The 17,227-nt window shown below is 34.9% G+C and overlaps 1 protein-coding gene across 1 annotated transcript in view; it reads right to left on the bottom strand.

Moving 5' to 3' along the window:
• LOC139727215 (serine/threonine-protein kinase TNNI3K-like) overlaps positions 1 to 17,227 on the bottom strand; it is a 29,640-nt gene extending 12,413 nt beyond the window's left edge. Inside the window, exons 1-18 of the mRNA XM_071638172.1 lie at positions 17,200 to 17,227; positions 16,782 to 16,862; positions 15,930 to 16,041; positions 15,422 to 15,525; positions 14,322 to 14,419; positions 13,701 to 13,811; positions 12,002 to 12,100; positions 11,379 to 11,523; positions 7,708 to 7,852; positions 6,611 to 6,715; positions 5,903 to 5,997; positions 5,392 to 5,541; positions 4,333 to 4,419; positions 3,496 to 3,552; positions 2,870 to 2,962; positions 2,437 to 2,494; positions 1,604 to 1,730; positions 358 to 425 (exon numbers count right to left, since the gene is read on the bottom strand). Coding sequence (XP_071494273.1) covers positions 358 to 425; positions 1,604 to 1,730; positions 2,437 to 2,494; positions 2,870 to 2,962; positions 3,496 to 3,552; positions 4,333 to 4,419; positions 5,392 to 5,541; positions 5,903 to 5,997; positions 6,611 to 6,715; positions 7,708 to 7,852; positions 11,379 to 11,523; positions 12,002 to 12,100; positions 13,701 to 13,811; positions 14,322 to 14,419; positions 15,422 to 15,525; positions 15,930 to 16,041; positions 16,782 to 16,821 — 1,694 coding nt within the window. The 5' untranslated portion in view covers positions 16,822 to 16,862; positions 17,200 to 17,227. The remainder of the gene's footprint in view (positions 1 to 357; positions 426 to 1,603; positions 1,731 to 2,436; positions 2,495 to 2,869; positions 2,963 to 3,495; positions 3,553 to 4,332; positions 4,420 to 5,391; positions 5,542 to 5,902; positions 5,998 to 6,610; positions 6,716 to 7,707; positions 7,853 to 11,378; positions 11,524 to 12,001; positions 12,101 to 13,700; positions 13,812 to 14,321; positions 14,420 to 15,421; positions 15,526 to 15,929; positions 16,042 to 16,781; positions 16,863 to 17,199) is intronic.

Raw genomic sequence — 17,227 nt, 5'->3', positions numbered from 1 at the left:
ATTTGTATCTCATTAATAGACTCAGGCTGAGCAATGATATAGGAGCAAGAACGTAAATGTACTGCTAGAGTTATAATTTTATGTGAATGTTAACAGACATGTAAAATCATGACATGACAAAAACCTCTTTCAAGTGACAGAAGCATCATGATCTTGTATGATATGTTATGACATATTTACAATGTTAACTACTATTGTAAGTGATATGAGGCCTATTTCAATTCAAGACCAAAAATTACCTCTTTCAAGCATGTTTTTTTTATCATTCCAATATCACCCTAGTTTCAGGCAAATACCATATATCATAAAATTATCATCACCATGACAAGAAGAAGAGACAACAAAAGAATTCCAAACCTTTTCTGTATGTGCAGCAGAGAGAACAGTGACCCTCCAGAAACATATTGAGTGACAATAGCAAAGTGCTATGAAGGGAAGAAAACAGGGCATTGACAGCATTGTAATATGGTATACAACATTGTAATATAGTACATATACAGCATTGTATTATAGTATACAGCATTCTAATATAGTATACAACATTGTAATAAAGTCTACAGCAACTTGTGCAGCAGCTGAAAGTTATATCTACACAGTATCTTGAAAGCGCAGCAAGTTTATATAGTGAAAGTTTCAAGTTGCAGTTAACGACTCCATGCCAAAGAATATGAAAAGAAATTTTTTTATACCTCTCATTTTCTCTGAGAATATATATATTATATATATATGTACCAGATTGAGTAGGTTGTCCCCGTGCTGGCAAGATAACAAACAAAACTGGAACAAAGTTCATGCTGTATTCACCAACGGTTTATTTCTGCACACAAATTTTCGAGCGTCTCGCCGCCCTTTCTCAAGTGTTGATACTGAGAGAACAATAACAAAATTAAGCCATAACAATATTGCAACCGTGTTACCAAGGATGCACGCTTTAACGCATCAATGCTAGGCATCCTAACACCCAGCACGAATCCTGGCATCCATTTACAGCACCAGTGTAGCTCCTTCATTATTTATATTCAGTGCGAGAAGAAGAGCATTCTTGGATAATATAATTATATATATATATATATATATATATATATATAAATGAAGAAATAAACTGGTAATGCACTTTTTTGCCGATAAGGAATGAGTTTATTCAACTCATATTTTCAGCGGCCTCCGCCTTCTTCAGTCTCGACAATGACGGTATCAATGATACTGTCATTGTTAAGACTCCTGAAGAAGGCAATACGTGAATTCTCAACATGTTTATATAAATACATATATCAATGGGGGAGAAAATACATACATGTACATATCATATTCCCTTGACACAGCTTGGAAAAGAATATTAAATCTAAAGACCTTTAATACTTGCTGAAAAATAGGACCAAGAGCTTGTAACAGAACTGAGAAAAATCTTATCTAACATTCAAATGTATATCACAACATACAAAATGTCACAAATCAAATTATGATTGAACTGTTTCCTGAAAGGCTGATAAATATGATATGGCAGAAACACTTCACCTGCATTCTATATACCTCTCCTCAAATAAAAAATGTGACACACATTGAGAGACTGAATCCCAAGATCAAACTACTTGTTCACACTTACACTTGGATCTTCAATGCAAGCACCAACAAACCGGATGACATATGGACTGTCCAGACGACATAAAATAGAAACCTCTCGACAAAACATGTCCACATCAGACTTGGCACTGAACGCACTGGAGCGATACCTGCAACAAGAAATTCTCTCATAATTTGTCACTTTTCAAAAAGTAGATTCTCATCATCACAGAAACTTTTATTTTAGAAGTAATAAGTCACCTATTTTCAGCATACGTCACATAAGCATATATACAAATTATGACAACAAAACAGTAGTATAATCATATCTTTGCAAATGGCAGGTTCAAGGCATATTTGCATTATAAACCTTAATTTGAATTTATTTAATATACTCTTAAGTGTGCTTGAAATAATGGTACATATTGACATATGATTTTAACAAAATACTCAGCATGTTACAATAAATCTATGAAAAATTAATAAGAGACATACAGGGTGGTTGTCAAAGTACATAATAGCTTGAGCATCAATAACCGATGGCATAGATTACATGGAGGAGGTGGCACAGGGGCAAAGACACTGTACTATACACTGTACACTTTAGGAAATATAAACACCCTCATTATTCTTGTGACTAAATTCACTCATATTCTTATAAGGTATTCATATGAAAAGTTGTTTTGCTGCAAATAGTCTCCCCAAATTTGAAAATATATAAATCATATATCTGCACTGAAATACGAATGAATCGTTGGTTCACCAATAATGTGAACACAGCCCCACTCAAAAGAAATTTGTGGGAGAAATTGATATAAACATAAGCCGCTGTTAAGAAGCCAGTATTTACAATCAATCAAATGTTGGATAACTTACCTCTTTATTGCAACTGTCTTTTGTCTACAGTAGCCTTTGTACACTTTTCCAAATGAACCTAGGGAAAATTATACAATTTGGTACATTAGACTTAAGAATGGTACAGCCTGTGAGTCTCAGAACATCATGACACGAATGAACTTTCATTTATTCTGAACCATCATAAATACAGTACACAAAATATGAGTGGTAAAGGCTGCAAATAATGAACTGAAAAAACTTCCTTGGTATTTAAAACATTATTTTTTAACAAAAGCTTAGGAACCTTATTTGACATTTCTTCTTTTATCTCAATAACCTCTAAACTGCAACAACTGTAAGAACAAAATTACACAATGGCAATGATTAGTTAACAATGAACACACAGGAAATTCATTGCAACATTGCAAAGATAGAGACAGACTGTTTCACTCTTGAAAACAGCTTTACTTACCACTGCCAATTGTTTCTAGGAACTCAATCTCTTCAATATCAAGGTGGAAGTACTTGGGCAGTGCTGTTCGGAGATGTAATACATTGATTTTCTCTGGGGAAAAAAAAAAGCAAAATGAGAAATTACAATCATTAAGTCACCTATTGACTGCAATACTTCATACCTTTCATGCCTATTAAAATTGAGCAATCCGACTTCAAACTTCTGGTAATATGGAGGGAGAGGGAGGCAAGAGAGAGATTGGGTATGTGGAGCAGTCAAACTTAGTCATCTCAATTTAATCTAGTACTGTGAAACTTGTCCTTTATTTATCAACCTACATTGCAGATGGGCAATTTGGCATGATTTGAAGACATACACAATGATACCTCACTGGGTGAAAATGTAATACAGGTGAAGGCCATAAGCACTGCTTTACTATTTGACAACAGAATAGGTGTATGCAATTCAATATCCTATCTTAAAAGTTAATGGTGCTAGAAACTACAACAAAGAGAATGTGCAATTACAATAATACATTCCAGACAAATAAAACAGAATTCTAATTTCTAAATAAAGGAGAGACAGATAATACTTATACATACTACAAACAGCAACTGCAGGTAAATCAAGCAAAGTAAAGTTACCTTTAGTAATGCAACGTAGTTTACCCAAGGGGGATGGGACAGATACATAAGAGCCATCTACAAAAAATAAGAACAAGATGATACAATCAAACATAGCCACAAAGGTAAAGAAAAAATAAAAATACAAACACAAACAAAAAACGGAATTGTAGGCTTAGTTATGCCATTATCTGTGATGCGGTATTCATGTGGTATGTTGTCTGCATATATCGCATGTCTACACTTACACAATTGCAACAAATATTCTAACAAATTAAAATCACAGTTAACAAAGCAGTGACAAAGAAATCCACAGCTGTGTTATGGCTACAAGATGACAAGTCAAAATGACTTGACTTCTATTTCATCTCTGAAATTCCAAGTCTTTATTCACAAAGAGACATGCAAGACCAAGTGACAATTAAGAAATCTATTCTTGGCACATCCTTAGCACATTCTTCATTTACAAGGATCCAGTGAATACATGATATTGTTATCAGAATAGCATTGTGCAAACTTGAGCTTAAATCTAGCCATAAAGCTTCCCTACGGTTTAACTAATGCTTGTATATAGCACGAAATGTGCTTCAGAAAAAAGAACAGAAACTAGTTTACCAGGGATAAGTTATATTGTAACAATGAATTCATAGTTGTCATATACTGATCCAAAAAACACAACCATAAAAACTTACGCTGACCTCTTTTCTACATAAGCTTCCTCCTTTTTGCACACAAGTAGTAGCACATCTGAGAAACGTACAAATGTAGGTACAAATACACAAATCAAAAGACTAAGGTAATCAAATAAAAAGCAAACATGCACACATTGTAAAGATGCACCAAAGGCCTAATACATACCCCCACCAGGCTGGGAGTAATCACCACATGCCGATTCATCCTGAGGGCGTTTGTGATGTTTGAGTAGAGTGACTATAGCATCGTGTCCTGGAAGATGGTATCACAGGAAGAAGATTAAAGACATCCATAATGACTGATTTCTTCTCAGCAATCACACATTACATCACTTTCACAAGATACAATAAAGTAACATGTAATGCAGTGAATGGAATATACTCTTTCACAGTGACAAATCTCAACATATTTTGAAAATATTTGAAGCACATGAAAAACATGAAGCTCACAGAGATCGAAGGATACTTCACACTGCACAAGAAGCTCAACATGCCCATAGAATTGTGAGGGTAATGCCACAGAGATGATCATTTCAAGTAGAAGAAGATAAATAATGTAATCATCAAACTTATAGTTTTTTGCTCTGCAGTATCTACCACAGATACTACAGAGCAAAAAATTATAAGTTTGGCACCGTATGACGAGATCTCTCAGAGCAGTGCATACACTAACCAATGGACTGTACATGCCTGTGTTCATAAAAACCTTTGATGAAAATTTCACGTAAAATATTTGCTAGCATGGACTGGATGTAACGCTGTGACATAATTTCTTCAATACTTTGACTGCCAATTGGGCCTGGGAATATATCGCATACACACATTTCACATAGAAGACTCATCGCAAATACAACACAGAGTGACACATGAAAGGCATAGGGAATTCCTCCAGAAATTTTAGGTTAGGCATCACTTTAGAATAGATCGTTGTCAAGGTGAGAAATCTTTCATTACTATTCATTTTCATTTGGATACTTTGTTACATAGTGATGACAGAATATTGATGCATGCCTGCACTGACAAACTGACAGAGGAATGGATCAAAAGACTGCTTTTGTCTCTAATATCATAAAATGTGATTTCAGTGCTATGCTGCCAGTAATATGAGTTAATCACATCATGCCCATCTCCAGCAAAAATGTCTATGACTCCCGATCCCCCAACCCAATTCCCCAGAAAATAAATAGCCTGTATACAGGATCAGGTCCTGCTCTGTACATCATACCTCTCTGGTATGCCCAGACCAGACATGTCTGTTCCTGGTCCTTGTCCAGATCACCATTTTGCTCTGATGCCACCAGGTTGAGGTCTGCCCCGTTGTCCAGCAGGAGTTGAACCAGGGCATAGTGTCCATGGTAACAGGCACTGTGGAGTGCTACTCAGGACAAGAACACAAAGAAATTTATCAGCCTCATTATCATCATTCTTGCCAAAGAAATTTGGGTGAGAATGCTGCCCTCCTGCATGATTTCATAAAGTCAGCCTCAAATCTTCATTAGGAAATTCAAAAGTTATGCTGGAGATAATAAAGACAAATGAATACTGGTAATGAGTTCCATAAACTAAATGTGACGTGAAAGATATCAAAGAAGAGTGAACAAGGAGTTTCATATACCAGCATACTTTGTATGTAGTAACAAGGTATCACTGCATTTGACACTACTGTAAATCTATCTATGATATGTCAGTGAAACAATGATAACAATCAGTATGAAAATAATAACTGAGAGACAAACCTGTATGCCCATCTCTGCCTTGTGTGTTAATATCCACACTGTCCTGCTCCAGCAGATATTCAACCAGCTCCAAGTTTTGACCATAGGTGCAAGCACTGAAGGCAAAGGGCAGTACAGTAGTCTGTTACTGTAAAATATCTGCATTGAAAGAACTGTTTGTGGCATTCCTTGTCCTAAAGTAACTCAACCACTGACACAGTAAAATTTTGCTTTATTTCATTTTAAGCACTAATCATAAAGCGTGATAACGTGGAGTGATTACAGAAAGCTAAAATGTGTTGTATTTGTGGCATGTTCCTGTGGCAAAAGACAGGAATTACCGTACAAGTACGAACCTTTAAAAGATAGTTGAAAGAATTGATAAATACAGCATTACTGCAACTGCTTTGACAACAAAATGTAATTCCTGTATTTGAAACTAATGCTGAAAATATCTGTTTTTAAATATCTTCGATTACATCATACCCTAACATGGATGCACACTTTATCTATTCAAGTAAAGGCTGTCGGTTCTAGAAGCTGTTCAGTTGACCATGAGAAAAGATTGCACTGTGGTTTGCGTATCATTAATATTCACATAGTTTCTCTACACATTACACTGACAGTGTACAATCAGTTGTACGTTTAACATAGGCCTATACATCACCATTACGTTTTTTAAAAAATTCCATCATCACTGAGGTGAATTACTTCCACCTTGGTTCTCACCTATGAAGAGGAGTTTCACTAAAAATGTTCTCCACTCTCAGACTGGCTGGACCTGCTTTGCAAATCAAAGTCTTTACAATGTCTAGGTGACCAGCATAGCAAGCCCTGGAAAAAAAGGATCAGAGTGGTGAGAGCCTGATCTAAATCTTGTGCATGATAAACAGGGTCTTGTGCATGATACACAGGGTCTTCTATATCCCTTTATTCATTTTCCAAATTTCATGCCTAAACTTTGAGAATCTACATGTATTCTTTCTGGTCTGGAGATATCTTTGTTGTCTGGTGCATAATTCTATTACAAACTAATAATCACAAGAATAATAACACCTTATTTTTTTTTTCTTGTATAGCATAGTTTTGAGCGTTCTTCTTCTCTTTTTTTTTTTGATGCATCTGAAACAGCCAAAGATGTAATATTCACACTTCTCTAACCTTCCATGGGTTCACATTCTTCATGGATAGGAAAACACTAAAACAAACAAACACAATGAATGAATGAATGAATGAATGAATGAATGAATGAATGAATGAATGAATGAATGAATGAATGAATGAATGAATGAATGAATGAATGAATAAATAAATAAATAAATGAATAAATAAATAAGTAAATAAATAAATAAATATATAAAAAAGAATCATTACGAGAGAGCAGAAAATAATTTGATGTGGACTGAATTGTCACCTCAACTATGACAAATGTCAATATATGCAGACAAAGCTCTGCATACCCTACTTGGATGTGACAGAATGAAGTACCAGCAATCTGTTTTCTATCAAATTATAAATATTTTCCACAAAACTGAAAAATGAGAGCAATATTTGGTATATGATTAGTGTTTTAAAACCAAAAGTAACCTGTCTTCTATTAAAGTAATTACATCATCCACAACACTGAATTACAGCAATATTTGGTATTTATGATACATGTTTTCAAACCCAATAGAGCAATCAAAGCTAGGAATTGAAAACATCACAGAATCAAATTCATTTGATGTAATATCCAATTTAGTTGTGCTCTATTTGGAAATCATTACACAAATGTTCGCTGACTTGTAATATACTTCAATCTGTTCAAACCCAAAGAAGGAACTCACAAATGAAGAGGTGTGTCTCCGTATATATTGACTTCATGTGGTTTGGTCCCAAGCGTTGGCTGCAACAAATTTTCAACAATGTGAAGATGGCCACCTCGGCAGCTGAAATGCAGCGGTGTGTTCTGCTCATTGTCTTGGGCATTTACTGAAACATTACCAACATTAAGAATCAGACACACACACAAAATCTCGCTTTGCAGTTATAGATTGACAACATACAAACACTTTATACCTTACAAATTAAACACTCAAACATATAAACACTTACACATACCTTACAAATTAAACTTCACATCATCCAGACAGCTTCTTTTAACAAGACGCATTCATGCGATTTTAATATTGGAGCACTATTCAAAGCTTATGTTCCCCTATCACATTTTGATAATGCATCATTTGAAAAAAGAAAAAAAACAACAACAACAACTTCCAATGAAAAGTGTATGGGTCAATCCATGTCAAATCATCCAGTGCTTGTCACCCGACCCCCTCCGATTTTCTTTAAAATCGCACCAAATGTTCCCCAAAGTGTCTGACGGAAAATCCCAAAATATTTTGCCCCAAGGTCAATTGGTTGCTAGGATACAGCCTCACATAGCAACGGATGCGCATTCCAAAAAATTAGTTAAAAGAAAATTAGGCATTTTTGATTGATTGTGGTAGCATGGATATTTATGCAAAAGTCTTAATTATCTGGAAATTGAGAGAACTTTATGGTCTTTGCAAGAAAAACTGACTGTGACGTGAAATTGACTTTTCGTTAACGTGCACGAGGTCACCGAAAATGGTGTTAAATGCTAATTTCGAAAATTTTAAAGCATATTTAGAGGCTAATATCTTCCACATTTCATCACCTTAGGTTCCAAAATATCATGCTCTTGAAGGCTTTGACTTGCTCAGTAATTTTGAAAAAAAAATCAGCGGATTTTCACCCACCGTCTTTACGAAGAGCGCCCTCAAAGTTGACAAAAATGAAAAATGTGCCAAAATCAAGGTCACGGATCACCCTTCGTCCCACCTAGGAATGGCATCAATTTTTGTGTATTGATAGACATTTACCTATATTATCTTGGGTTATCAAAGAAATTTTGCTACCGAAATGTTCAATGGCAAATTTACCCCACTGAAAATGGTCGTAAACGGCCAAATTCCCATGTAATATCACATATTGGGTTTAGAGGACATTTCAAATGTCCCCGCTTTCAAGATGAAAAGCCCTAGCCCTGTGATATTTGCAGTAGGGATAGTCTGTTATACATATTTTAGTAATACATACCACAAAACATTTTACTACATAATAATGACCTTGAAATCTAATCCAAAAATTTGATAAAAACAATAAATCGCTCCATTTTCCTCATAGAACTGCATGTAATATGTGTTTTGAAAGACTTTTCACAGAGCTATTTTCAAGAATTATGAAAGCTGACAACCTGCCATATTAAGGTTCTAAACTATTTGTGTTCTTCTTTCAGATTTAGTGTCAATTTGATCATGAATGTTATACCTTTGACCTTGAAGTGCTTTTAAAAATAGCTGTAAATTTGTTAACTACAAAATTACACACACGACAGGTGTTTTATGGCATGATATCCCTGTGATTCTTCCACAAACACAAAAGCTTTTTATAGTGTTGTTATATACTGGAATTAATCTATATGTGCTTGCAAGATATGTTACAATTAATTACTTTGTTCTGAAAATGACCCTCAATTTCAATCCAAAAAAAAGGGACAGTAATACAATGTACTTTGTGATTTTGTGTACATTTCCTATGGAAAACAGTGCTTTGTGATGAAACTCATAAGAAATTGACCATTTTTACTATCTATCACTTTGATTGATTAATTCTATTCTAATTATGGTAGAAAAAGTGGGCTGTGACAATTTCCAATAAAAAAAAACACACAAATGCTGTAAGAAATCAAAACAAAGAAATACATAACAAATTCCAAAAACAAGAAAATACATAAGAATTGAAGTGATTATGGAATTGTCATAAGTTACAGAACAAATACCCCCAAAAAGAAGACTCAAAGTGCTTTTAATGTGCGTTTCACAGGCTAGAATAAGAATCTTATTATTATGTTGGGCGCAATGTCTATAATATACGTTCTTAAATACAGGTCTTTATGGGCAGGAATAGGCATTTCTCATGATTTTGAAGGTCATAACTTGAGGGTCATTGTCAGAACAAAGTGATTAATTGTAACATATCTTGCAAGCACGTATAGATTAATTCCAGTATATAACATTTACACCATAAAAACTTTTTTGTGTTTGTGAAAGAATCACTAGTATGTTATGCCATAAAACACCTGTCGTGTGTGTAATTTGTATTTAACAAATTTACAGCTATTTTTAGAAGCTCTTCAAGGTCAAGGGTATAACATTCATGATCACATTAACATTTAATCTGAAAGAAGAACACAAATAGTTTAGAACCTTAATATGGTAGGCTGTCAGCTTTCATAATTCTTGAAATATTGTTCTGTGAAAAGTCTTTCAAAACACATATTACATGCAGTGCAATGAGGAAAATGGAGTGATTTATTGTTTTTATCAAATTTTTGGATTAAATTTCAAGGTCATTTTCATGTAATAAAAGTGTTTTGTGGTATATATTACTAAAATATGTATAACAGACTACCCCTACAGCAAATTTCACAGGGATAGGGCTTTTTATCTTGAAAGCGGGGACATTTGAAATGTCCTCTAAACCCAATATATGATATTACATGGGAATTTGGTCGTTTACGACCATTTTCAGTGGGGTAAATTTGCCATTGAACATTTCGGTAGCAAAATTTCTTTGATAACCCAAGATAATATAGGTAAATGTCTATCAATACACAAAAATTGATGCCATTCTTAGGTGGGACGAAGGGTGATCCGTGACCTTGAATTTGGCACATTTTTCATTTTTGTCAACTTTGAGGGCGCTCTCCGTAAAAACGGTGGGCACGAATCCGCTGATTTTTTTCAAAATTACTGAGCAAGTCAAAGCCTTCAACAGCATAATATTTTGGAACCTAAGGTGATGAAATGTGGAAGATATTAGCCTCTAAATATACATTGAAATTTTCGAAATTAACATTTAACACCATTTTCGGTGACCCCGTGCACGTTAACGAAAAGTCAATTTCGCGTCACAGTCAGTTTTTCTTGCAAAGACTATAAAGTTCTCTCAATTTCCAGATAATGAACACTTCTGCATAAATATCCATACTAAAACAGTCAATCAAAAATGCCTAATTTTCTTTTAACTAATATTTTGGAATGCGCATTGGTTGCTATGTGAGGCTGTATCTTAGCAACCAATTGACCTTGGGGCAAAATATTTTGGGATTTTCCGTCAGACACTCTGGGGAACATTTGGTGCGATTTTAAAGAAAATCGGAGGGGGTCGGGTGACAACTTTTCTGAAAATTGCATGATTTGACGTGGATTGACCCGTATTCTAGATCAGTGGATTAACATCCATATTTTCACTGCAGATAAACAGTTTATCTATGACAATGGAATTATAGTGTAGACCAGTAGAAATTAAGAATATAGGGGCAAAGGAATTTATTTCACATTGAACATGCAGAGAAATGTATTCCTACTTTATTTGCTGTCTGGTATAGGTTGCCAGTTTATAATCTTCCCAGTCTTCCCCAATGTCTCACCGTTAGCTTTGTTGTTCCGCCGACCTTTGACCAATAATTCCACAATGCTCTGATAGCCTTTAATGCACGTCAGATGAAGAGGAACATCCCCAACCTCTCCTGGAAGATTAATGTCTGCTCCATGGTTGATCAAACACTTCACCACCTAGCAACATGGAAGTAAAGAGTGATCACATCTAGATTAATTGAGTTCATGTTGTCCTCAATTCATATTCACTAAATTTACACAGCACTTGTAGAATGGCTACATGAGTGTAAACCATCCCATCTGCCGATTACTGTGTCTCATTTAAATACAACAAGTGACCATTACAAGCAAGTGGCTACAATAGACAGGTTGCTGTGTACAAAGTCTATACAGCATTAATACTTCTATCAGGGACTTTAAAATAGCTAGTTTTAATCAGGAAAGGGAAATTCTAAAGTGTTACTTTACCACAGTGAAAAACTTCACATGACTTGATAAGGATATTTTCCTGTGACAGACATGGTGATGGTTGCCTGCATAGGCTGTGCGAGTACTACAAAAATGTCATACAGACATCACAGTTTAACATGCCTTTTTTTTAAATGACAATGTGTTCAGTAATTAAAACTTGATGGTTCTTGTTAGCTATACTAACCTTCTCATGGCCAAAGTAACAGGCTACGTGCAATGGAGTAAACTTCACTGTGTCCTTTACATGGATATCTCCCCCACAAGTCAGCAAATACTCCACTATCTGTTAGACAAGTACAAAGGTAAAAAACCTAGATTACAATGCAATAAAACCAAATCATGCTTCTGAGAAGTTAATCACAATGACAACTTGCTGTAATAGAGCAATACCTCAGAGAACACCTGCAGTTGATAACAGGAAACAATATCAGTAACTATCGATCCAATACGTAATACTGCAACATAGAGTACTAATGGCTCAAAACAGACATTTGTATCATGCTGCCATGAGGGAAGCTACGCTCTGACAAGAGTATGCTGCGACGACGACGACGAGAGTACTGTGTGCAAATACAAATATACATGCATGTACTGTAAACCATTGAATAATTTCATAACTAATTTGGGTGTTTTTGTTTTTTCAGTGAGATGAATTAATTTGATTACAATTCTGATGCTTGTTGATATAATTACACCAGAAATGGCATAAAGTTACATGTACAATAGAAAGTGAACAAAATATTCACACATATGTCAATATTTCACTGAATGAAACACATAATTTGAATATTCACACTAAAGAATACAAAACTTTGAAGGAGGGATACCTAGGTGATTTTAGCATCATCTTTCATAGAACTCTTCAATTTTCTGTGCTCAAAACTACTTGAGAGACTCTCTATGCTTTAGAGGACATGTAAGAACAAGATAACTCGAATTTTTTAACATGAACAACAAAAAAGAAATCATCCTTGCTGAGAACACTATGGAACTACAATGTAGTTATACATAAAATAACTGTACTGATCACGATGTTTCAGTCACAGTGTTTAAAGAAGCCGACTAGACAAGTGACATCATGAAAATTCAATATCTTACAATGTATAATTGATTTTTTAGTAAAATGATGGTTCATTCCACTAGTCTGTCACCTTTCCCTTTAACCCGTTGAGGATGGGCTGATTTTGCTACAACACGCATTTCCTACAGAAACTTGACCGAGTATACACGGGACTCATCCTTGACAGGTTAAAAATACTGTTTTCAATGACAACATTGATTCAGACGCATCCACACTATTCTTACACCCTGTAATCCTAAAATGAATGTCTATAGTGTATTGGTCTGCAAATAAAATGGCATTACATGTGCATATACAATGTTTCTGCTCCCCCACTATAATGTGCTTGCATGACTCATTGATTTTTTTTTTTTGACTGTCATGTCATTGTGAACAGAATGCCAAATCATGGCTGTGCATCAGAAAAAACTTGTGATAACAACTACAAGAAAAACAAAATGATAACAAAAGGTAGAAATCCTGAGAGTTGAATGACATTGCCAGAAGAATTTGTATAATTTTCTGCATCCACTAAAAAAAAAAAATATAAATAAATAAAAAAATTTAAAAAAGAACTTCTGGACAAAAGGCTCCTAGCCACATATGGGGAAAAGGAGTTGGTGATGATTACACAATGGTACACTCCAGCATTCCACTACACAAAAGCTGTGTTAGATCAAAAGTCAATGCTTTAAACATAGACTATTGTAAAGCACAACGAATCATTATTTTCAGTTCAATTTGAAGTTTGTATCAACTATCTATCCATTGGTATGGTATTGCAGCAGAACATGCGCTGCACTTCTTTGATATGATTACATACCTCTTCATTGCCACATAGACAAGCAATATGGATGGGTGTTATTGAGCTGTAGCCAACCAGGTTAAGATCTGCATTTTCCTGCACAAGGTCTTTGACCATATCAACATCGCTCTGCAGGATATACCAAGAAAAAAGTGGTTTATTGGCATTAATATCATGGTGTCTGATGTAGTCAATAATCCCTTTGGCTCATGTCTACACTCAGAAAATTAAAAGAAAAGTAAGTCAAGTTCGGTCAATGTCTGCTCTATGTAAATAATACTTCAGAATATTAATCTCTTATCACTGCTACACACATCTCTAGCTAATTGCTGCACACACTTCAATTCCTTTTGCATAAGAGTAGCTGTCAAAACATTATAACATTTTTGTTTTCTTATTTGGGAAACCAATAATACTACAGTAATCAAATAAGACACTAAAAGTCATTACCTGCATCTGGCTTTGCATTCATATAAAAGTGATAATCAAAGGTATTATTACTCACTACAAGACTCAAATTGATATAATGAGTAGATACAATGTAGAGGAAAAGAGAGAATAGGAACAGACAGACAGCTCTATAGACAAACTGAAAGACAGGAAATGAATACACTCTAAGCACATGATCTTTTACTCTACCTGAAAGCATGCCAGGTGCAATGGAGAAAAGCCGTTTCTGCTCAGGCTGTTTGTTCTCACACCAGCATGTACCAGAAATTTGATGAAAGGTTTTGGCCCTGTGAGAAATGGGAAAAGAGAAATTGACTACGGAGGAACTGAAACATCTAGTATACAGTATACAAGTCATGGCTCATGACTTGTATACTGTCATGCTTGTTCATGGCAGAACAGATACAAAATTTTCCTTGTGAAAACAGAAAGAAGAGCAGGAGGTGAAAACATAATCCATCATCCACGTCACAGATTTACTTTGTCTTGAAACAAAAATATGCAATCTTACATAATGTGAGTTCCTACAAGGTTAAAAAAAAAAAACTAACAGGGGAACTACATAAAGTAGGCCTATACATGTATTTGGCTTAGGATCAAGACAATCTTGTGTTGTATTACTATCACATTCAAACCTTTACCAGGGCAATTTTGCCTGGGAAAAAAAAAGTTTATGCATGCTGCAACAGGCACACACATCAATTAGGGTAGACTTTACCATAAATAACTCTGGATCCAGCTTTAGTGAGACAATGTGTTGAAAATGTGTACTACTTGTAAGTATTTTCAGCAGTAAAGCAATGACTGAATGGGATAAAATTTGGTTGAAATCGTTCAGGAGACACAAATTTGTATCCTTAAGGTCTAGTGTCTCTATAATGGAGTAATTATGACCACATACAGTAATGTCTCCCTACATTGACATCCAGAGATATGTGATAAATATTTGAATTGAACTGTGAACTACCAATATGACTGTTGGTATGGGACAAATACATCAGAAATATGATTTGTTTGTGTTATTTATCACAAGAAGTACCGCCACACTTGAAAATATTAGATAGGAAGTATTTTGGAGATTGATTATTTCAGTCTAAACCAAACAATCACATGTTTTTACATGATGTGTACAATAAGATAACACATACTCACATAAACACGGAGGAAATTTGCAATGTTGTTTGTGTTTTTTGTTTTTGGAACAGTATTAAATATAAACTTTGCAATCTTTGCATCAGGAGCAAGTCTCACCCAGTATAGTAAGTATTGTAAAGTTGTCAGTCTCTCACCTGATGAGGCACACGTGAGATGAAGAAGGGTCAGACCGGTCTCTGTCTTGGTCTTCATACTCCGCTCATCTGCCAGCTCCAGGACATTGTCTGTGTCCCCCTCCCTGGTGGTACCACGGCAACGACACAAATATCAGAAAGAGGCCACAGTGAGAAAATTGGAATAGTCATTTAGGACCCTTTGAATACTTAACTGGGAGATGTTAAACCATTGTAAACACTTACAAGTACTGTACACTCACATAACTTATCAAACGATAAAATACTTCTGTCCATCTGATCACTATATCGCTCTCTCATATGTAACATTATTTATTGCTGCCATCTTTTAAGTAAACGCATGAAAATGCCCACACAACAACCGAACAAAACAATTTCTAGGATTTGTTTATTTGCCTTGGTAGACAATGCAAAGTTTAAGAATAAATCAGACAAATATTTCAAGAGAATTATTAAACAGACTTTTGACATTGAAAGAAAATCTCTCACATTTTTCTTGTTCTCTTACCAGCATGCTTGCTGTAGGCAGCTAAACTGTTCCTGGTCTTTGGGATACAGATCATCCTTCAGTCTTGTTTTCAGCACTCCATAACTCTCAGTGATTTTCTTATTCCACTCCTCTGAGATAGAAGGTTACAAATGAATCTATTGAAGTCTTTGCATTTTGAAACAAGTGCAAAATTATGTTTGAAAATGGCGGAAGTCTCTTCTTGTCAATTCAAAGCCACAGCACTGGATTGTATTTTAAATGCACTCATTTACAAGAAGCAAGACAAGGAAGTCAATTCTTGCAGTTAAATGCATGTTATGTCAAAGTTTTAAATATCTTTTTTTTTTTCACTTCAGGTTATACTAGTTAGTCAATAACCACCCAACCACCCCCCCCCCCTCCCCCCACACAAACAATAAGCTATGGCCCATTTCATTATTTTATTCAAATGTCACTACAGAATCTAACACTACAAAATGTTTTATTTATGCTTTTAAAATGTCATCTAAACACATGAAAATTATCTCTAAAAATAAAATGCCTATGTTGATTTTTCTGAGATACTTAAACCCATATCTTTGATGACCATAGTTGCTATGTTTAATAGACATTGGACCCCTGTCATGATAGAGCTACACTTTTACACAAATTATTTATCAATTGCTCCCTAAAATGCGAATTCATACTGAACAGGGCAACAGTCATTTCATGGATAATTGTTCTCAAAAAAAAAAAAAAAAAAAAAAAGATTCTGATGAGAAAATGTGCAAAATGTCCAAAAACATTTGGTGGCTAGTCAGAAAAGCCAGAAACTATTTGTATGAGTTTGTGCAATATACAGTGTAACACCATGGAATTTATTTCACTAACCTGCACAAGAAGAAGTGGGCCTGGACTTGTATGCTCCCATGGCATTCTTACAGTTTGGCTACACTTGCCTTGGTGGGATCTCTAAAAAGAAGACAGTTTGATCAATCAATTAAGAGTCTACTAGATCTACTTGTAAGTGCTAGTAAAAATTAAGTGCGACCCCTGACATGTAATGTACACTCAGTATGTGTATGAACTAGAAATACTAAGCAGAAAAAAAAGTCATGAACAAAGATTACTACCGGTACTCAAAACATGTAAACATTGAGTCATGAGAAGTTCATTGTCAGTAATGTCACTTGAGATGAATTGTTGACTTTCAGTTTCAGTTTCATATAAAACAGAAATGTTATATGGTTAATCATTAATGAGATGCCATTCAAGAGTAAAAATAATAATAACAATAATAAAAACCTACCAAGATGTCTCTTGCCCACGGAGTCTTG

This window comes from Diadema antillarum, unplaced genomic scaffold, assembly GCF_040938485.1.
Source record: "Diadema antillarum isolate AM-2024a unplaced genomic scaffold, OU_Dant_1.0 seq00000122_RagTag, whole genome shotgun sequence".
NCBI lineage: Eukaryota > Metazoa > Echinodermata > Echinoidea > Diadematoida > Diadematidae > Diadema > Diadema antillarum.
Note: the sequence above shows the minus strand (reverse complement) of the source record. Positions and strands in the feature narration are given on the sequence as shown.